General features: G+C 39.6%; 1 protein-coding gene across 9 annotated transcripts in view; it reads left to right on the forward strand.

Annotated features, from left to right (window-relative positions):
- LOC443585 (myosin-10) overlaps positions 1–19215 on the forward strand; it is a 158418-nt gene extending 139203 nt beyond the window's left edge. For 6 of the 9 annotated variants that reach the window (XM_041571535.1, XM_041571536.1, XM_041571534.1 and 3 more), the window contains 18 exons: positions 1454–1625; positions 2242–2454; positions 2628–2772; positions 3145–3351; positions 3821–3925; positions 4086–4238; positions 4473–4721; positions 5552–5764; positions 5870–6082; positions 6172–6333; positions 7128–7256; positions 9451–9539; positions 9991–10114; positions 10606–10814; positions 11487–11595; positions 11713–11885; positions 12731–12754; positions 18169–19215. In XM_041571535.1, coding sequence (XP_041427469.1) covers positions 1454–1625; positions 2242–2454; positions 2628–2772; positions 3145–3351; positions 3821–3925; positions 4086–4238; positions 4473–4721; positions 5552–5764; positions 5870–6082; positions 6172–6333; positions 7128–7256; positions 9451–9539; positions 9991–10114; positions 10606–10814; positions 11487–11595; positions 11713–11885; positions 12731–12754; positions 18169–18307 — 2828 coding nt within the window. In that variant the 3' untranslated portion in view covers positions 18308–19215. The remainder of the gene's footprint in view (positions 1–1453; positions 1626–2241; positions 2455–2627; positions 2773–3144; positions 3352–3820; positions 3926–4085; positions 4239–4472; positions 4722–5551; positions 5765–5869; positions 6083–6171; positions 6334–7127; positions 7257–9450; positions 9540–9990; positions 10115–10605; positions 10815–11486; positions 11596–11712; positions 11886–12730; positions 12755–18168) is intronic. The other 3 variants (XM_018228061.2, XM_041571541.1, XM_041571538.1) reach the window with 2 other exon arrangements.
- The last annotated feature ends 3673 nt before the right edge of the window (positions 19216–22888 follow it).

Here is a 22888-nt window from a genome sequence, read left to right on the forward strand (position 1 = left end):
ATAAGAAGCCTGACTGTATGCAGTGAAATAGGAATTGTCAGATGGTCCCTAACTGCTCTGAAGGGAAACAATCATACTTATGAACAGCAGGGGGAGCCCAGACTTACTTCCCAGCCATGCAGACCTCAAGCAGCTTTGTTTGTTTCCCTGTAGAGCAGTGGGCGACTGTGTAGAGATTTGTATAGGATTTTATTTCTGCCTTTACATCCCCTTTACTGTTTCCAACTCCAGCTGCAGGGACAAAGATCATGGAGCCAGATTTAAACAGATAAACTGGGATTCTATTTGGAAGATTATTTTGCTGCAGCCACTGGTTCTGCAGAGTTGGAGAAAGTTTGTATTAAACAATATAAAAATCCACATTAGATTACATGACAACACAGGACCCAGTGCAGTCTGCCTATTCTAATCAGTCTTGCTGTATCAGCTTCTGGCAGATATTATTTGACTAAGCAGCCCAAACCACACTGAGCATGTGCACAGTCTTGGTCTTGCAAAGATGTTTAACAAAGTTACAAGATGGTGACCCCCTGTAGCCAACATGGAAAGCATAAATCATTTGTTTGATTAGGCTTGTGGTGCAGTAAGTTCATGTTTAGTATACAAAATACAGCATTTCTAGCCTTTTTCTATTTTAGACTTTACTTCGCCTTTAAATGTGTTTTTGCATTATGTACAGTCAGTAATGAGGCCTAGCACAATATTTTCCTTGTTTATTAAAACATAAGGGGTTATGTAATAATAGGCACTGAGTTTGCCAGGTTTGCCAGCAGGTAGAATTTACTGGTCACCAACTTAGCTTATATTACATATTACATATTACATAAATATATACAGCAATGAACCCCATCATATCACTCTCCTAACTTTTGGGTGTTTGGGGTGCTTGCAGTTGTAGTTTAGCAGGACCTTCTTCAAAGTCATTGTTTATAGATCCCTGCTGTAGAGGTTAAAGCTTCATGTTATTACATATTGTCAGTAGCATGAAGCACTGTGGGTGGGATTGGTTTTCTACATGAATTACACACTCTATCCTTTAATGAATTTTTCAGACAGCAGATAGTAAAACAGCACAGCGTTGTTATAGAAACGTCAGTAATTCTATCAGAATAGTACATAAACTAGGTCTGTATACAAAGCCGAATGTCAGATTTTTTTTTGGTTCTTGAATTGTTATTGGCCACAGTTTATAAGTATTGTGATTTATAAGGAATATTCTTTAACCAGTGATGCCCCGTGCCCTCCAGAGGTCGTTGATCTAGAACTGCCATCCTCTCTGACAGCTGGAAAAGCTGGAAGTTGCAACACACAACAATTGGAGGGCTGCAGAAAGCCTTTTCTGTTTACCATTATTACATTTATTTTTTCCAAAATATGAAACTAACATTTTGCTATGAAGGTAGCATTTCCTATTTTCCCAAGTGGTTAACCTGTTTTTCACATACACTTTCAGATCGTCTTAAAAAGGAGGAGAAAGGAAGGCAAGAGATGGAGAAGATGAAGAGGAAACTGGATGGAGAAACCACTGACTTACAGGATCAGCTTTTAGAGCTCCAGCAGCAGATTGAAGAACTAAAGCAACAGCTGGCCCGGAAGGAAGAAGAACTCCAAGCTGCTCTTGCAAGGTATTTAACTCTTTAAGTAGGGGTATGTCATCTTTATATTGCATGAATTCATTTTCTGCACCAAACACAAGCAAACCCAGTGATTTTATATAGCTGGTAAATTTAGTCATGTTTGAGGTTAAAATCAATAGATCATTGATCTCTGAACAAAATTTCAAAGTGTGTAGACACAATAGAGGTTGCTGCTGTGCTTTTCGTTTCCATAGAATTGCGTGATTAGATGCTACACACAATATCTGTTCAGTCATCCAGAAGTACAGCAATACAGTACAGAGTACAGTACAGAGTGCAGCAATGCTACTTAGGGCTAAACTACTGGGAGATTTTGATCAGATTTTGTGGGTCAGATTTTATCTGACCCATACAACAACATCTGACCTGTAGGATGCAATCTGTCTAAAGAACAACATCCTACAAAATATCTTGTGTAGTTTAGCCCTCAGAGTCTTTAAAAGAGAATATACAACTGAGTTGGTCATTTTATGAGCCTAGCTGGAAGATGCACGCAAAGTTCCCTTCTTAAAAAAACCTGATTTCTTTGAATGGTTGTACTCTAGAGAATAGAATATAGAGAATCTGTTGCTCTGAAATTTATTTGTGGATTTTCTGGTCTTAGAATTGATGATGTAGTCGGACAAAAGAACAACTTGCTGAAACAACTTCGAGACTTACAGTCACAGCTTGCTGAGTTTCATGAAGATCTAGAGTCAGAGAAGGTTGCACGAGCGAAGGCTGAAAAGCAGCGTCGGGACCTTGGAGAGGAGTTGGAAGCTCTAAAAACAGAGCTGGAAGACACTCTTGACTCCACCGCTACACAACAAGAGCTTAGGTAATGGCAAATAGATTAACTGTGCTTGAACTTAAATTGTATTTTGTGGTCTGGCATTTCATTAACCTACCTTACCTCATAAAAACATTATGCAATTCAAACCTTAAATTGGGTCATTAAACCTTTGCAGCCTTTGCATGGGTAGTAGTAATTAAAATGTGCTTCCCCCTAAGAACTAAACGGGAACAAGAGGTGACAGACCTGAAGAAAACAATAGAAGAAGAGTCAAAAGTTCGAGATGCCCAAGTAGCAGAAATGCGTCAGCGACACAACCAAGTTGTGGAAGAGATCTCTGAACAGCTGGAGCAGGCACGAAGGGTAAGTTGTTTTATGGAATTGAATTGAATTGAAATGATTTCCTTTTTTACTACATAGAAATTTATACACACTACATTTATACACACTCACATACATGCAAACACATCTGCTAGTGGCATGAGCTACACCTCCAGCCACTCCTAATCAAGAGCACTGCTGCTTATTATATGAGAAGTGTTCTGGTACAAATAGGGAAGTGTAAGGAATGTTAAAAGGCCCAGGTACATTTATCAGCATATTTCTGAATATATTGAATGTGTTGGTACACATCGAGTTTTGCTTGCACTAATTTACTTGTTTCTAAATTCAATGTGTACAGCTCCCTTGCTAATGTATTGATTGTGTGAAACTGTATGTGTTCTGTGAACTCAGTTCAAGGGGAATCTGGAGAAGGTAAAGCAGACCCTGGAGAGTGAGAACATTGACCTCATTAAGGAAGTCAAGAATCTTCAAGCAACTAAACAGGATTCAGAACAACGAAGGAAGAAGCTGGAGCAGCAGGTGTCAGAATTTCAGATCCGTGCCAATGACAGTGAAAAGATCAAGGCCGAACTGGCAGAGAAATTGCATAAACTGCAGGTAATTATAAAGGATAGAGAACCAACTTAGGTTGACCCCGGCAATAACAAAGCTTAGTTTGTCCATAGCCTCTTAAAAAATGAACAAGGTGTGAAATAAAGCAAATTATTGTCCTCAGCCCCTCCAGTTTCTGCTACATTAGGCTCCTGAGAGTTGTCAGTCAGAGAATAAACCCCCTGATTAAAAATGTGTAATGTGATTTTTATAGCTTCATTCTATTCTAAATATATGAGAAACCACCAAGGACTTTTAGGCTTAACCACAAGGTCCGTTGTGTTCCCCACTTGAGAACTTATTATGCTACTGGTGTAGCTAGAGGCATCCCAGACTGATATTTCAACTTGCTTCAGGTAGTTATCTGTGCAGTCATTTACTAAGCTGCTTTCTTAGCTTTTTTTGAGTTGGAGTATGAAAACCCAAATACTTTTTGTCTGCTGCTTCTTTAATCCATGCACATCTGTCATTTCAGGCTGAATTAGACGGTGTGTCAGGTGCCCTAGGATCTACGGAAAGCAAGTCAATCAAACTAAACAAAGACCTGTCAACAGTGCAGTCCCAACTGCAGGATACTCAAGTAAACTATTATGTTATTTTGTTCATTGCCTTTTTCCTTTTAACTCAATAGCTTGGATTACATGAGGGCAACTATCATTCTCTCTTTTGTCTTAAATTGTTACTTTATGCTTTTTATGGGTACAGCTATGGAGATGATTTTGCTGTGGATGTCATTGCAGGAGTTGCTTCAGGAGGAAACAAGGCAAAAGTTGAATTTTAGCTCTCGAGTGAGACAGCTGGAAGAGGAAAAGAATAACATTCTGGAGAATCTAGAGGAAGAGGAAGCTGCTAAGGCCCAGCTAACCCGCCAGATCCAGGCTTTGCAACAACAGGTTAAAAAAAATCTATATTTTCTTTAAAATGAATGTATAAGCATTCTCAGCTAAACAGTTGTGTGTAAAGGGAGCTTATAACAACTAGAGATGTGTGTGTACTTAAAGATAATGAATAAATGCTTTCTTTGGGTTGTTTTGTAGTGAGAACTAAATCTGTCTGGGAGCAATAAAGTGGCTATTGTTGTGTGCAACTCCATTGGTAACCTCCAAGTTAATATTTCTATCCTGTAGCTTATCGAGTCTAAGAAGAAAATGGAGGACCAGGGTGGTATGGTCGACGCTATGGAGGAAGTCAAAAAGAAAACGTTTAAAGAATTAGAGTCGCTCCAGCAGCGCTTTGACGAGAAAAATCAATCAAACGATAAGCTAGAAAAGACAAGAAATCGCTTGCAGCAGGAGCTGGATGACCTGATGGTGGATTTGGACCATCAACGTCAAATAGTCTCTAATCTGGAGAAAAAGCAGAAGAAGTTTGACCAGGTGTCTTGATTAGGGTTCCTTATTTAGAGATCTGTTAACATAAGTTCTTAAAGCTGCATAATGCAGTACTATGATTGATTGTCACACCAAGGAAAGAATTATAAAAAAAAGTAATTTAAAGGGGTTTATCTTCATAATGAAACACAAAATCGGTCTAAGCAACTTTTACTCCAGTACACATTCCTTAAAGATTTACAGTGGTTTTAAACGTATTTGTAAATGTAGTTGCTATTCAAAGAGGTTGTTTTTCATTCTCTGTTCTCTGTAGGTCTGACTCTCACTGTAACTGGAGTTATTATTTAAAACTTTAAAATTTTAAAGGATTTTAAATGATCAAACTGGCTTGGATGTGAACCCAGATATAGGGTGCCGCACAGTCGTAATTGTTGCACTTTGATGAATACTGAATTTGAATTACTTTCAAATTATATCCCATTTTTTTTAAAATCCATATGAAATTTAAAAAATTGATGAAGCATGCTATAAGCCTACTCTTTTATAGCATCTCTTCCTGCTTTTACACAAGTCCTCATATTAAAGCCAGTACACATATACTGTTTGCAAATCATGCTCTGGGCTGGGTAGTTTAAAACAAAGTGCTCTGCCATCATTTTCCTGGGGAAAGAGACTAGACAAGAGCTCTTGGAGTACTCGGTTTTCATGAGGCTCTTGTACATCAGCTTTATAACAACCAAAGGAACATATTTGAAACTTTAAGTAACTACATTATGATCAACCTAACCTCTCCCCTACAACCCATTGTAAAAAGTGAAATTTACTATGGAATTATATATATATATATAATCTGTTGATTTCTCTATTCTTTGTAGATGCTAGCCGAAGAGAAAAACATTTCTGTACGTTATGCAGAAGAGCGGGATCGGGCTGAGGCTGAAGCTCGTGAGAAAGAAACAAAAGCCCTGTCTCTGAGTCGGGCCCTGGAAGAAGCCATTGACCTAAAAGATGAGCTGGACAGGCAGAACAAACAATTAAGAGCAGAAATGGATGACCTGGTTAGCTCCAAAGATGATGTTGGCAAGAATGTAAGAAAACAATATCTCAAAACTTGTGTTTTCAGTGAAATTTCTCTATGCAAATGGGGAAAACTGGTAAAAATCTCAACATTAAAATACATATATTTATTTCAGGTTCATGACCTGGAAAGGTCTAAACGAGCTTTGGAGCAGCAAGTACAGGAAATGAAAACCCAGATGGAGGAACTGGAGGATGAACTTCAAGCCATTGAAGATGGCAAACTTCGCTTAGAGGTCAATATGCAAGCAATGAAAGCTCAGTTCGAAAGAGACCTACAAAACCGTGATGATTCCAATGATGAAAAGAAGAAGCTGCTCTTTAAACAGGTCGGTTATTGAAATACCTAGAATTAGGAGATATTTGGGAAACCCTGTATGAATATAACATTTCGTCATGGCCTCCTTCTTTTGTGTAGGTACGAGAGATGGAAGTGGAGTTGGATGAGGAAAGGAAGCAGAAATCTCAGATTCTTGCTGCCAAGAAAAAGCTGGAAATGGACCTACAAGATATGGAGAACCAGATCGACTCTGCTAACAAAGGTCGAGATGAAGCTGTTAAACAGCTGAAAAAATTACAGGTAAGGAAATATTATATGTAATGTTCAATAAAGTATCAAAAGCTCTTTAATTAAAAACATCTATTAATTATTTATTATTGTGTAATGCAAAATGTAATGTGAATCTTTGTTGTTTACAAATTAGCATTATAATTGTAGCTGTCATATGCTGCTTTGTTAAGCTTTATCTTTTCCTTTAAATATATACATCAGATTTAATAACAAATTAAACAGGACTTTTTAAAGGAAAAGTTCACTACTATGTTATAAAGAGGTCTGTCCTTTGCAAACTTCAGCTGGTTTTAATTTTTGTGTGTGTGTTACTTTTACATATTTGCTTTTCTATTCTGCCCCTCCAGAATTCAATTCAAAAAGCTGTCTAGGAGTTGGGGGTCACCGACTCTTCACTCTCATTTTCATTTTGTGACTTCTGAACTGCTCCCTGGTTGCAAGAGCAGCCGGAATCCTAGCAAATAGATATGTTGAAATTCTAAACCATCATATTAACAATTCAAAACCACCATATAATATGACGCATGTACTAATAATATGTACTAAATGACCAATAGCAATATGGATTAGATTATATTGTAACAATATATTTGATCCTGCTCATAAAGTTGGTTGGAGGTTCCATTACATTGTGTAGAAATTTTCAAATGCTGTATAGGGAGAGTTTCTATGGTGTTTCTTTCACAATTTGGGGGTTTGCATTATCTTTCTCTCTCTGACCCTGTGTGTGCTCTCACAGATCAGCATTTTCTCTCTCCCCTTGGTCAACACTGAGCTTTTAATCTGGCGTTTTTGCATTTCAGCTCCAGTTCAAAGAAGTGTGGCGTGAAGTGGAGGAGACCAGGGCAGCACGCGACGAGATATTTGTTCAGTCTAGGGAAAACGAGAAGAAATTGAAGAGCCTGGAGGCCGAACTGCTTCAACTGCAAGAGGTTTGTTTATTCTTACTGGGCCAGCTACAAAGGAATGCTGTGCCTTCTTCTTAGAAAGAATTTGAATGTGCCAACAAAAAAATAAACTGGGAATTATAGACTGCTTGAGAGACATTTTTTCTCAGCAAGTGTTGGGCTGGGTCTTATTTGAGCCTCCAGAGAAAATTACACCCTGGACTGCAAATACAATAGGTTTTATACAGGTCCACAATGTTAAAAAGGTTGGTCTGATGGGAATTCATTGGGGTCCACCACATCCTCTGTTAGGCTCCTGTCTTCCTAAAAAACATTTATAACCATTTGAGAAATGTGCCCAGAACATATGTTATTGTTTCCATTCCAAAGCTGAACAAATCACAGGGTTAAGATATCTACATTTCAGGCACAGAGTCCGTCTATAAGCTAAACTCCCATGGCCATAAAGCTCTGGGGACCATATATGATGGGGTTTTCCCCAGAATGTCCCTTGCTGGGTATGTCTGTCAGCCCTAGGCTCCACAATGCCTGGCAATCTGTCAAAGTGTGTATTAAATACATAGCGAAGTGGCCGACTGAGGTGTGGGGGTGCACAATAAAACACAAAAAGCTGTCACAGCTCTATAATAGGAGTTTTAGCTTGCCATTCTCTTAGTGGCACATTTGTAAAGGACCGAATTTCGAATTCATGTGAGTTTTTTTAACTCACATGAATTCGATTTTACTCGAAATTCGATTGGGGGGTCATTTATTTTAAAAATCTAATATGCAACACTCGGACTAATTTTACCGACCCAAAAACTCTAATCAAATTTGACCAAACTCGATTCGAGTTTTTTCTCCGAAAGAAACTTGAATGTCAGGAAGGCTACAAACATCTCCAAATTGGTTACTGGACCTCGCCCATTGACTTATAGATGAATTTGGCAGGTTTTAGGTGGCGAGTAGTCGAATTTGAATTCTTAAAGGGCCAGAGTATGATAAGTCTCAAAAATTGAATTAAAATCGAATCTGGATAATTCATTAGTTGAATTTGACAGTTTTGACCATTAAAACAATTCTATAATTCGAATTTTCGACTCGACCCTTAAAAAATCTACCCCTAAGTGTTGAAAACAGATCCCAGACACATGCCTACCTCTGTAAGTTGCAATCTCTGTATTTAGTTTATCCCAGACAACGTTACTTAAAGGGATACTGTCATGGGAAAAACATTTTTTTTTCTTCAAAACTCATCAGTTAATAGTGCTCCTCCAGCAGAATTCTGCACTGAAATCCGTTTCTCAAAAGAGCAAACACATTTCTTTATATTTAATTTTTAAATCTGACATGGGGTTAGACATATTGTCAGTTTTCCAGCTGCCCCCAGTCATGTGACTTCTGCTCTGATAAACTTCAGTCACTCTTTACTGCTGTACTGCAAGATGGAGTGATATCAACCCCCTCCCTTCCCCCACTAGCAGTCTAACCACAGGAAAATGGGAAGGTAACCAGATAGCAGCCGCCTAACACAAGATAACAGCTGCCTGGTAGATACAAGAACAGCACTCAATAGTAAAATCCAGGTCCCAGTTCGACACATTCAGTTACATTGAGTAGGAGAAACAACAGCCTGCCAGAAAGCAGTTCCATCATTAAGTGCTGGCTCTTTCTGAAAGCACATGACCAGGCAAAATGGCCTCAGATGGCTGCCTACACACCAAAATTACAACTACAAAAATACACTTGTTGGTTCAGGAATGACATTTTATATTTATATCGTGAGTCAATTATTTGCAGTATAAACAGTGTAATTTAGAAATAAAAACTACATCATAAAAATCATGACAAAATCCTTTTTAAGTGTTTGATGGAAAACACTGCTAACTGACATGAGCATACTTTTTTACAGCTATTATTGTGCAGTGCAGCATTGTATAGTTTGAGGTCAAGGCAATACTAACCTTGCTGTGAGTTCCCCTTTAATCTTTCAGAAACATTTTTAACATAAATGTAAATGTCTGTGAAACGTAAGAGCAATAATGTGCCACATTCTGCAAGACTGCTTTAAAAGGTTTGTGCTCTGGACTTTATTTAAAAAAATGATGGAGATCTGGCTGGGGAGATACCCCATCGACAAGTCTCCTGCAGTGATACATCTGTTTTATTCTCTCTTCAGAAATCCATGAAAGCGGCATAGTGTATTCTAGTGCTTATTACTGGGTTTCTTTTGTTATAGGACTTGGCAGCCGCCGAACGTGCAAAGAGACAAGCTCAGCAGGAAAGAGATGACCTGGCAGATGAGCTCTCCAATGGAGTCAGTGGCAAGTAAGGAAGCCCTTAATGAACCAACTAAATGACCTGTCTTTGAAAATAGCAGCCATCTCTAACTACTTGCCATACACTGCTGCTCTTACACGTCTTTTTCACTTTTACAACTTTAGTTATTGTAAGTTATTGTATACCTGTATATACATATAATAGTAGATTTAGTATTCTACATCAAAATCCATATAACCATAGATATAACTTATCTCTAGGAGAATGCCTTAGTCATCTTGGCAGCTCCAGCTCTCTTAAAAAACGAGTATGGAAGAAATATTACAGGCATGCAGTGAGTTTTTCTAACTTAGCTTACAGTTAATCTAGTGAAAAATTTATGAAAAATCGCCACTACTTACAAATAAGTTATAAAAGCACTAGTTTATAGTAACATAGAGGTTTACTGTTCTTTTATATAAAATGTTCAGAGAATTAACAGCACGTTTGTCATCTACAGGTCGGCCCTTCTGGATGAGAAGAGAGCCCTGGAGCTGCGTATCAGTCAGCTGGAAGAGGAGCTGGATGAAGAGCAGAGTAATACAGAGCTTCTGAATGACAGATACAGGAAGTTAACTTTGCAGGTAAAACAGGGGGCGGCATCTGCTAAAAAAAAAAAAATTATATATTCATTAATAATTTTATTGATTATGATTCATTGCAGAACTAATGTATTGTATATGTGTAATCTGGAGAAAATAATTAGCAAAGATTATAATATTAGGGTTAATAAGTGAAGCTCTGAATAAGGGTATCATGTTTACTGGAAGTCTTATCAAAAGGATTGAGGGTGCTTGCCTCTGGCACAAATGCTAAGAGGTGGCTACTTTGGAAAACAGCCAACATAACATCTTGTTGATATGAATTTCTTAACTTTTCACCCGCACTGATGCCAAACTACATCGACCTATGGCTGTTGGGAAATATTCAAACTTTTGGCTGCCTTCGAAAATCACCTCAATATAAAATATATGGCATACAGTGCTATCATGTCTTGGTAGTGCCTGCAGTCTGGCAGATTTAAAGCAGAAATAACACGGCACTCTATTCAGCACTTCTTTATTGTTGTCAATAGGTGGAGACAATAACCACTGAGCTCTCAGCCGAGCGAAGCTTCTCTCAGAAAGCAGAGAATGCCCGACAACAAATGGAGAGGCAGAATAAAGAACTTAAGGTGAAACTGAATGAGATGGATTCTACCATGAGGTCGAAGTACAAGATTGCCATCGCATCTCTTGAGGCCAAGATTAGTCAGCTGGAAGAGCAAATGGAGCAGGAGTCCAAGTAAGTCCAAATTCAGCAGCTATAATTGCTGGAGAGACTAAAATACGCAAAATAAAATGGACATTGCCGTGTTGCTCACATACTGTAATTCATGCCTTTTAAAAAACAAAGATGGCAAATGGAGCAGGACTATTTCTCAGTGTATTATATCATAGATGTCATATTTTGCTAGGTAAAACTACATGTGTGGCTCATATACTAACACTAGACAGATTTTTACATGGGCAGTTATCCATGGCAACCAATCCAATTTTTTATTTCATTTTTTATTTTGCAGCTGGCAGAGCTAATTACTAATTGGTTGCCATCTTTTACTATGAAGGTACAAGTTTGCAGAGTGTTAGTAAATGGACCACTGTGTGTTTTCTAGTTCTTAACTTTCACAATACAGCCCAAGGTATATCACTAGATCAGTTTCAAAAGGTGATGTACAGACCATACATTTTTTGCCAAAGCAAGGGCATATTCCCATTATGCAGGTTTGCAGGTTAAAACCCAAAATTAGGTACCCATTGATTTATTGGTTGGTCACCTTTAACCCCCTGCTTTTCCCAAGCAATTTCCCATATTACTTACTTACTCCCCTTAGAAAAATGTTCAGAAATCATCCCTAAGTTGTTGCACATTGTTTAAATGAGTATCCATGTTTATACCTTTTTCACCTTGAAACAGGGAACGTATCATAGCCAATAAGCTGGTCCGACGTGCCGAGAAGAGGCTTAAAGAGGTGTTGCTGCAGGTGGAAGAGGAAAGAAGGAATGCAGATCAATTCAAGGAGCAGGTATTGTCTGGTTTATGGAATAACAACAGTATTTGACTTATTGAAACTGACAAAGTTGGCTTTGTGATATAACAGTACAAAACATGAACTCATTTTGTACATACTTTCTGTCCCCAGCTGGAGAAGGCAAATATACGCATGAAGCAGCTGAAGCGCCAACTGGAGGAGGCTGAGGAAGAGGCTTCACGCGCCAATTCCAACCGCCGCCGGCTGCAGAGAGAGCTGGAAGATGTGACTGAATCAGCAGAGTCCATGAACCGGGAAGTGAGCACCCTGAGGAGCAGGCTTAGGTATGCTGGGTGGAGTTCTACAGTTTGCCACTAATTACTTTATATGACTTCACTTTGCATCATCATTTTGCATAGCGGTCCCATTATAAGTTAAGAAAATTAGAGTATATTATAGAAATTATATACTATACCATATGGTGTTCACCACAAATACAGCTGTGTTCAGAATAATAGCAGTCCGACATTACTAACCTGATCAATCCCTGGTGGAAATTATATTTCTACATGGTAAATAATTTACTATTAGGTGTAGTAGAGTAATAGAAAACCAACAGTCATGACATCTATGCTGCTGATTCCACTTTCTACTTGAATCACTGCCCAAAGCTCTCCCTACCTCCCCATTCGCTGCTGAGTGAAGGAATTGGTAAGTGCGGGGTGGGGGGCAGAGGATGCTTTGCTATTCACAGAAAGAGTAGCAGCTTATTACTAACACTTTTGGCAGGAGTCATATTTTTTATTAATCATAATTTATAGACAGGGTTTATATTTCAATTATTTAAAAAAAAGTAAATTGTGAAAGCTTAGTGTGATCATATATGTGCCTTATAAGCTCCCTCTGCTGAAACATGGTCTGTTTACAGTATGGACATTAGGGTTGCTCTAATGTTTTATGATGAATGCCTTAGGTGAAGCAATCACTGTCATAGCCTCAAGTATTTTAGCTCCTACTTGTATAAATAAAAACAAATAAGTAGAGAAACTGTATCGGTGCATAAACTATTCTCTCATTGTTCTCTATTTATAGGGAAACGCTTCAACTGGCATTGTACTGCAGTGATTATTGTTTATGATTTTCTGTTTGTTTGTGCTAATACTGTTTCCTTTCCTCAATCTTAAAACAGCAAATTAGAGCGTCAGCAGCGCAAGTACGTTTCTGTGCATGAACCTGTGTGCAATTTGTTCCAAGCCCTGCATTTCTGCTCCCATGCTCTGACCTCCCAGAATGCTCTGCAGTGCAGTGTTTAGCGTTTACAAATCAGCAACAGTTTGGAGCATAATGCTGTATCGAGGCAGCTGTTACAATCCTTTTATCATCAAAAAAAAACAGTTTGTACAGTAACTACAGGCCCCATTAGGGATTTGCACCATACAGTGCTGCTTATTTAATAGCTGTAGTTACACACACACCCCTTTATTCATAGGTAACTAGGGAGTGGCACTTACACCTTGAGTGAGATGCACATAAACATACTCTTGTATCTCACGACACTAAACTATAACATATAGTTTCTGCATAGAGTTGGTCTATAAAGCAAATATAATTGCCATTGCAGTGTGCTGTGTAATACTAGATTCTCCAGCACTAGGCCTTTGTTATGTTTAATTCTGAGACACCCTGTGTGTCCCTGTTTCACTACAGATCTCACTAACCTTACTTAGCGTTTCTGTCGTTTGCCATGTTCGAATGTGTTCATATTTGCTCAATTGGCAGGGTTGCTAATTTGGTGATCTTTGCACTTTTTCTCAATTCAGTTGTTTAGTTAAACAACAACAAAGATCAGATCACACAGAGCCCAGTGCAGACCTGTATAGACAAGCTATTAAATATTAGGGATGCACTGAATCCAGGATTCGGTTCGGGATTCGGTTCGGGGTTTAGCCTTTTTCAGCAGGATTCGGATTTGGCCGAATCCTTCTGCCTGGCCGAACCGTATCCGAATCCTAATTTGCATATACAAATTAGGGATGGGGAGGGAAATTGCATGACTTTTTGTCACAAAACAACAGAGTAAAAATGTTTTTACCCTTCCCACACCTAATTTGCATATGCTAATTAGAATTCGGTTCGGTATTTCTGAATCTTTCGCGAAGGATTCGGGGGTTCGGACAAATCCAAAATAGTGGATTCGGTGCATCCCTATTAAATATTTGGCTAAAGCAGACCGTCACAGCCTATTTTTTGTTTTTGGAACTGGTTATTACAGGTATGGGACCTGTTATCCAAAATGCTCAGGACCTGGGGCTATACGAATAACGGATCTTTTCGTAATTTGGATCTTCATTCCTTACATCAAAATCTTGTAAATATTAAATAAACCCAATAGGCTGCTTCTGCTTCCAATAAGGATTAATAATATCTTAGTTTGGATCAAATACAATCTACTGTATTATTACAGAAAAAAATTTTTGAAATTGAGATTATTTGGATAAAATGTAGTCTATAGCAGACAGCCTTTCTGTAATTCAGATCCTTTTGGATAACAGATCCCATACCTGTACGATATGACATAGACTGGCAACTGTACACCCATAAGTGTTGCCTATTCTGGAATTATATATTTTATCCAGGCATAGGCAACATTTGGCATTGGTTATTGTAGAAATCCTGGATATGCTTAGGGCTAAAGCCTGCTGATTGGAATGGCCAATGCTTCCTATTCCAAATTTAGACATATAGATATAGGGTGCATGTGTATAGTGCAGACACTCACATTGTTTATAGTATGTGCAAAACCTAAAGAACTGCAGGTAACTGCTGAATATATCTATATTACAAGTCTATGTACAGAAGGCCACCCAGCTAGTTTAAGTCTTTGTGTCTCCATCACATAACAATTGCTAATTTCTCTTGTCCTTCCAGCCTCTCTCTTTATTGTTTTAGCTAGGCCACATTCTTAATATAACTCTTGAGTCTCTATAAATAGACATCATGGCTGTTAACAGCTGCTCATTCTCACACCTATAATTTCCTACATTTCTAGGTACTCTGTGCATAAACATTTCCCTTAACTTGCAAACCCGCTGGAACTCCAGAGCAGTTTATACCGTGTAACATTTATGTGCTGGAGCCTTAACAATCTGCTATTTGGCTGAATGCTCTCACCATCCCCATTGCAAGAAACACAGCTAAACACTCCTTTAAAGATGCAATCCTCTAAACAGAATTCCTAGAATACATGGTATTGCATTTTAAGATGTTGATCATTGTTTTTTGTTGGTCAAATTACATCCTGACAACTTTTTCTGAGCTACAACTCTTATGAACCTTGGCAAAACTGAGTATGCCTATATCCATAGATATTGTGCTTCCATTAACTATAAGACTCAACTACAGGCACATAACACTCCTTTTTGTCTAAGAATGGACTGCACCTTTAAAGACTGGAAAACTAACCAACATTTTATAGTGCTGCAGAGCAGCAGTGGCTCTCTATCTGTTGTTGCACTACAGCTCCCAGAATTCCTGTCCGAGTTGTAGTCCAGGAACACCTGGAGAGGCCCTGACATTCCTGATGCTTTGAAATATAGTGGATTTGTAATGGAAAGTGGGAGTTTGACTAAAAATTATCAGTGGGTATGTGAAAGACAGTAGCTACGTGAGTGCATGTAATTGATATTACTTCAAGATGATTTTCTGGATGATTAAACATTTTACAATGCATTTGGCGATAATATCAGAGCAGTTAAGGTAAAGGTAAGAGCAAATTGTATTTAAACACATGATTCAGCTAATTTCTGGTAGCTAAGGTACGTGGACTTACGACCAGACAGTAGACCCGAGCCAGAGTGGAAAGCTAAATATATCTACTGTCTACGACTTACTTCAAGATAATTTTTTAGGCGAACTTGCCCTTTGCATCGCTAATTTTCCCTTCTCTTTCACCTCCTTGTGCCCTTTAAAGGAATTGTTCAGTATAAAAATAAAAACTGGGTAAATAGATAGGCTGTGCAAAATAAATAATGTTTCTAATATAGTTAGTTAGCCATAAATGTAATGTATAAAGGCTGGAGTGACTGGATGTGTAACATAATAGCCAGAACACTACTTCCTGCTTTGCAGCTCTCTTGGTTTCCACTGATTGGTTACCCTGGTGACCAGGCAGTAACCAATCAGTGACTTGGGGGGGGGGCAACATGGGCCATAACTGTTGCTTTTGAATCTAAGCTGAATGCTGATGTTCAATTGCAAACTCACTGAACAATTATGTCCCATGTAGCCCTCCTTCAAGTCGCTGACTAACTCAGAGTTAGAGAGCTGAAAAGCAGGAAGTAGTGTTCTGGCTATTATATTAGACATCCAGTCACTCCAGCCTTTATACATTACATATTTGGCTAACTAACTATATTAGAAACATTTTTTTGTTTTTGCACAGGTTATCTATTTATCAAGTTTTTATTTTAACAATGAACTGTTCCTTTATATTCTGATTCCCAGGTACTGGTGTGACAAGCATGTGAATAGCAGAGGCTGTGTCTGCTCGCACTGTGCCTCCCTGTAACCAGCACGCCCTGCAAAGCAAAATAAAAAACACGTCCATGTTTTACTCTCCAGGTGCTGAGGAACGGCGGGTGCACAAAGGGAGCCCTGTCTAGCGTTCAAAGACTTTATTCTTATTGACCGAACCCCTCCTGGGATGGGCTATTAATGAGGGGCAGTGGTGTATAGGGCCACTGTGCTGATACCTGCTGATTTATCAATATCCAGCTATCTTACAAGGAGGGCCAGTATTTGTTTAGCATTTGTTTAGTATTTCTTCCCCTCGCTCTCACATCCCATAAAATTTATCTCTGAAAGACTGAAGTGATTCACTGAAGTCAAGCGATATATTCATCATTCATGTGGAGCAGTGTGAACACCTAGAGTATACTCGTTTCCTTCAAGTACTTACTATGTCAACATCTTGGCTTTTGGTGCACGTGCTCTGGGGCTCCTGGGACCTTAGATCAACTCCTCTGCTTTTCAGACATGTTTTCAACTTAGGGCGATGCTGAGCTACAGAGCTCATGGGACCTTCTGGTGCTTTGGCACAGGTGTTTATTGGCTCATTCCAAATCAAAGAAACGGTCAACCTTGAACCTGGGAGTAGCTTTTCTCTCTCTCTGAGTGCCATTGGGATTTCACATCCAAGAGACATCATAAGGTCAGAGGACCATATACAAAGTCCAGAAAACTGCAGCACACTGACAGTGTATCAATTTTGCTGTGTGATTTTTATTGGCTCAAAATCAAGTAGACAAAGAAAGGCAACGCTTAGGGCCTCACAGGGCCCTTTATCAAGCTTGTGGGGGTGGGGAAAGGTTTGGGAAAGTACTGGGCGGGAACAACAGTTTAAATCACATTCCTGGACAATGTATCACAAAAGTATCCTATCGTGAACAAGTACATTCATTTTGTTTAAACAAGTGTCCATTATTAGAGTAATGTGTCTAGGGTTGCCACCCGGCCGGTATTTTACCGACCTAGCCAGTAAAACACCTGCCGTGGCCGGTATTACAAATTTACCCCGCAATGTAGTTGCCGTTAATTTTTAAAACCCTTACAAAACAGCCTTGGCCGCCCCCAATTTGCTCAGTACTTACCGTTTTTTTCAGGTTTCTGTCCATCGCGCGTGTTTCCCCACCCCCTTTTACATCTCTGTGCGTGACTCTGCCCCCTTTTTACTGCACGCCCCGCCCCTTGTTTACAGAATGGGGGAAAGGGTCACTCAGACATGGGCCCAACAGCGATTTCCTCTGTACCCCGGCAGGTCAATCCAACCCTGCAGGTAGTTAGCTACTAACCAGTAAAGATATGGATCACAAACTATCCATAAATAAACTGTACCATATTTATATTACTCTGCCAAAAATAATTTTAAAAAAATGGGGCCCAGCTAAATGGAGTAGCTGCCATGCTGTAGCATTTACGGCATTTCTCATTTTCTGAAAACTACTCCAACCAAATCCTCACGGGTTCTTTCCCCTGATTTATCAATACAATTTCCTGTGCGGGAAAAAACACACAAGATTTGTGAAAAATTCGTATTGTACGAATTTTCCGCAGGAAAACTCTGACTTTTTTGGATTTTTGCCCAAAAAACTACAAAATCTTTGAATTATTGCACAAAATCCAGTGCAGTTTAAGATATCATCTGGACTTCTCCCATTGACTTATATGCAACCTTGGCAGGTCTGCAATGCCGGATGCCGGGAATAATAAATAAAGAAAACGGTTTTTGGAATTCCGATTTTAATAAATAACCCCCTAAGTTTACTGGACATGGATGGCTGCTCCATTCCTGGCACTATTGCTGTGGTACTTGTGATGCTCAGTTCACCTACGCTCCATGTGAATAAGGAAATAACACAAAATCCCAGATTTTTGCATTTATACAGAACATATAAGCTTCCATGTAGTGCAGTCAGTAACATCTGGTGCTGTTCTCTGTTGAGGCCGACTCCTACTCAAACAAATTCATTACTGGGGGAAATCCTTGCTGGCAGATAGGGTGTATGTTCATGAAAATGGAGACAGAATTTCATATGATAAAATGTTTTATTATTTTGTTCCTTTTGCCAGACGGGCGCCAATCCAGTTTACCACGAGAACCATTCGCCAGGTGTATCAGCTGGAAGCAGTCTCCGACGAGGAACCTGAATCTCACAGCGGAGAACCATCTGCCAACCATCAGCAGCAACAGCCGCCCCAGAAAGAGTAATGAGAAGCAAAATGGAAGTTCTAGGGAGCAGTGCTGCTCTGCCCTCCCTCAAACCCAACCACAAACTCCTCCAACGCTGAAAACCCTGGAATGGTCAAACAATACACAAAAGATATTTCAAAGAGCGACTCATGAACACTCCACACGAGTGCACTAATTCCTTTGTCTTCTTCTCTCAGCCCTGGATCTCACAGAGCATTTTATAAGGGATGGACTTCATTAGTGACATTAACACACACACACACTATATAGTAACTACTACAGGCAGAACTACTCATGCAGGAACAATATAGGGCAATGTATAGGATATAGGAATATACCTGCCACCTGCCTGCTTTCCATTAACATGTGTACATATGTCCCTCACTTGCTCCCGAGTGCTTTCTCAGCATCATCACACTCCAGATCCACCAAACAGGTCCTGAGCTTTAATCCGTATGGCTGATTTAACCCCACCCCCTGCCCCATATCCACCAAATGTTAAGATTTCTTCAAGAATTGAACCGAGGCATTACTTCCAAGGGCATCTTTTTAGGACCTCTTGGCAAAATATGGTAACACTTACAATGTACGTCTAACATTAAATTAGTCACCCTGCCTTTTACTAAGGCAAGTTGTTATTAGCAGAAACCATTGATACCAACCCCAAATATCGCTGAGGAACAGCATTTCATACAACATTCCCAGAGAGTTATTTTTATATATACATACTTCCACGTCAGTTTTTTTCCCATTTAGGTCAGAATCATTCTTCCCATTTCCCACCAGGCTTCAAGTGCCAGTCTAAGCTTAGTGGCACATTAAGGGGCAGATTTACATAGGGTCGAATATCGAGGGTTAATTAACCCTCGATATTCGACTGCCGAATGTAAATCCTTCGAAGTCGAAGGATTTACCGCAAATAGTTCAATCGAACGAAAAATGGTTCCATCGAACGATTAAATCCTAGGAAACGTTCGATTCAAAGGATTATAATCCATCGATCGAACGATTTTTCTTCGACCTAAAAATTGTTACAAAGCGTATGGGGACCTTTCCCATAGGCTAACATGGCACCTCGGTAGGTTTTAGGTGGCGAAGTAGGGGGTCGAAGTTTTTTTTAAAGAGACAGTACTTAGACTATCGAATGGACGAATATTCAAACGATTTTTAGTTCGAATCGTTCGATTCAAAGTCGTAGTCGAAGGTCGAAGTAGCCAAAAAAAACCATTCCTAAATTCGACGTTTTTTTTCTTCTATTCCTTCACTCGAGCTAAGTAAATGGGCCCCTTCTACTTTAGCCAAGGGGTCCCAGGGTCTCTAGTCTCATTTATTAGGAGCAAAGCTAATAGGGGCCCTTGTAATGGTGCAAATCAGTATATATAAAATACATGACCATTTAATAATGTCTGTGCCAAAGAATGTTGGTGGCAGACTTCATTCTGTGAGCAGAACACCATTTGCTAGGTCATGAATGCAATTTGTGCGACCTTGTAATGGCTGTGAATCTTTATTAGAATTTTCGTACACTTTCGGCACAGGGATGGCTAAGCCAGGACTCTTGAGCTGTTGCTGATGGCTCTGTGACCGTGGCACATAATAAACACACACATACACCCGGTGAGCCAAAGGCTGGCAGCTCCCGCGTCTGCACCATTTTTCTACACATATCGCATGTCTGGAACAATGCTTTTTAACAATAGGTAAACTGAGGCAAGTACAAGAAGTTTGATACCATCAAAGCTCATTTTATTAGAAACCTGAAACTGGATTTGTTTTTTTTTAAATGTTTTATTTAAGTTTATCATGTAGAGTTATTTCTCTTTCTTCACTGGGGGATTATTGAGTTTTCTAGAGTAGGTTTGTCATTTGTAATACTCAACAGCTGGTTTGTTTCTCTTCTGAGTCCTTTGGGGACTTTTCTGAATTCTAGTTCAACTCAAGGTTTGGTAAACCTGCAGCTCCTACAGCCGCCAGCAACCCAACACTACCTAAAACTGAAAGGGATGCTAGACGTTGTAGTTCCAGCGCAGATTCCAAACCTGATTTGAACGATCCAGTAGTAAAATGAAACTGTGGGCAATATATCTGACACATGACTGTAGAATGTTTATTATCCAACGGAAAACCTGTAACGATATTCGTACTGTTTGTAAAGCCATTGATACGTCGTGTTTTTGGTACAAACTCTACAGTCATATGAGAGTGACACTAGCAGGGCAATGACACTGTAAAGGTGTATATTCTACTTTGTAGGAGGAAATGAACGTTGGATGACTATTCTTTCTGTTCATATATTCCCCAGATCTCTTCCATATTCTGGTGTTAAGGAAATACATGTTCTCTGAGGCTTTATAAAATTGATAGAATCAGAAAGGATTGGCCTCCTCCCCTGGTGCCTGGGGGTTTGTTCAGTTAGAAAGAAAATCAGAAGGTAAAGGGCAGTACTCTGTGTATAAAGATGTCCCCATGTCACTTCAGTCTTTTAATCTTCTCTTTCTCTCAATGAAATGAATAAAAACATTTTTTTTAAACTGTTAAATTTAGGCAGATATGTTTTGTCTTTTATTTTTTAATTTGAATATGTTTTAAAGGAAAACACAGGCCGGTTTACAAGCTCAAAGCGCCAAAGTGGATGCAAAACGGTGCATGCTTGAACACTATTCACAACAGCACATGCACATACTTAGCACCTTGCTCTGACCAACAATGCACCCGTCCTGCCTGCACCCATCAACTGCACTCAAGTACAGGCGGCACAATAGAGGGGAGCACTGTTAGAAAGCCTTGAGGAGATGCTACTTAGGGTCCCCTCGATGTGTTCCGTTCCGCATACGTTTCCACTTACTGAATGGCACGCCAACAATCCTGCACAAGTTGTGGTGCATGCTAGACGCAAATTCTGGGGTAAAATACTGCATTGTAGGTTTACAAAAAGTAATTGCGGTTTGCATCCATTTTAGCACATTGCACTTGTGTTTGTCAATGAGCCTTATGTGACTATTGAATCAGCATAATGTTTCGTCTGATTTTTTTTTTTCTTTGTAAACATTGAAAGAAACATCTACTCCTTGATGAAAATGGTATATGGCTTTTATTAAATTGTCATTCTAAGAATCATTTGCTTCTCTGTTACATCTTTTTTTTGGGGGGGGGGGCGCAGTCTGGAGATTGTTATTGCCACATAAATGACTTTGGTCATGCAATGGAAATGGAGGACACAGCAAGTAACTAGCACTACAATAAGCTTTTCTTACTTCTCTGTACAAACTTCCCAGTTGCCAGCTGACCCAGCATGTTACTGTGCACTCCATTTACTGCACTGAAAATTATCAACCTACAATTATCCAATAAATAAGTGTTCCCAGTCCACACTGCTCTCTACTATAACTGCTATTCCACAGCCCCTTCCCAGAGACTATTATACCCACTGTTACTATAGGCACCATCTCTCCCTACTATACCTGCTATCCCACAGTCACACTCCCTTCCCAGAGACTATTATCCTACTGTTACTATAGACACCATCTCTCCCTACTATACCTGCTATCCCACAGTCACACTCCCTTCCCAGAGACTATTATCCCACTGTTACTATAGGCACCATCTCTCCCTACTATACCTGCCATCCCACAGTCACACTCCCTTCCCAGAGACTATTATCCACTGTTACTATAGGCACCATCTCTCCCTACTATATCTGCTATCCCACAGTCACACTCCCTTCCCAGAGACTATTATCCACTGTTACTATAGACACCATCTCTCCCTACTATACCTGCTATCCCACAGTCACACTCCCTTCCCAGAGACTATTATCCCACTGTTACTATAGGCACCATCTCTCCCTACTATACCTGCCATCCCACAGTCACACTCCCTTCCCAGAGACTATTATCCCACTGTTACTATAGGCATCATCTCTCCCTACTATACCTGCTATCCCACAGTCACACTCCCTTCCCAGAGACTATTATCCCACTGTTACTATAGGCATCATCTCTCCCTACTATACCTGCTATCCCACAGTCACACTCCCTTCCCAGAGACTATTATCCCACTGTTACTATAGGCACCATCTCTCCCTACTATACCTGCCATCCCACAGTCACACTCCCTTCCCAGAGACTATTATCCCACTGTTACTATCAGGGCCGCCATTAGAAATCACGGGGCCCCGTACAACAAAATTTTTGGGGCCCCCTGGGCCCCGCCCACACTGACGACCAAGCTCCGCCCCATATCCCGCCCACATCGCAGTTAAAAGACCACACAGACATCAGCGCTAAAAAAGTAACCCCCCCCCCACACAAGTTGTAAAAAGCTATTGATGGTCAGGGCCCCCTTATAAAAAAAATTGGGGCCCCAAAAAAAAAAAATTAAAATTTTTTTTTTTTAAAAACATTGGTGGCAGGGGCCCCCTGTTAAAAAAAACTTGGGGCCCCAACAAAAAAAAATGTAAAAAAAACTAAAAAATAAACAAACATTGGTGGCAGGGGCCCCCTTATAAGTTAAAAACAAATTGGGGCCCCAAAAAAAATTTGAAAAAAAATTAATTTTTTTTTGAAAAAAAAAAAAAACATTGGCGGCAGGGGCCCCCTT

Source organism: Xenopus laevis, chromosome 7S, assembly GCF_017654675.1.
Source record: "Xenopus laevis strain J_2021 chromosome 7S, Xenopus_laevis_v10.1, whole genome shotgun sequence".
NCBI lineage: Eukaryota > Metazoa > Chordata > Amphibia > Anura > Pipidae > Xenopus > Xenopus laevis.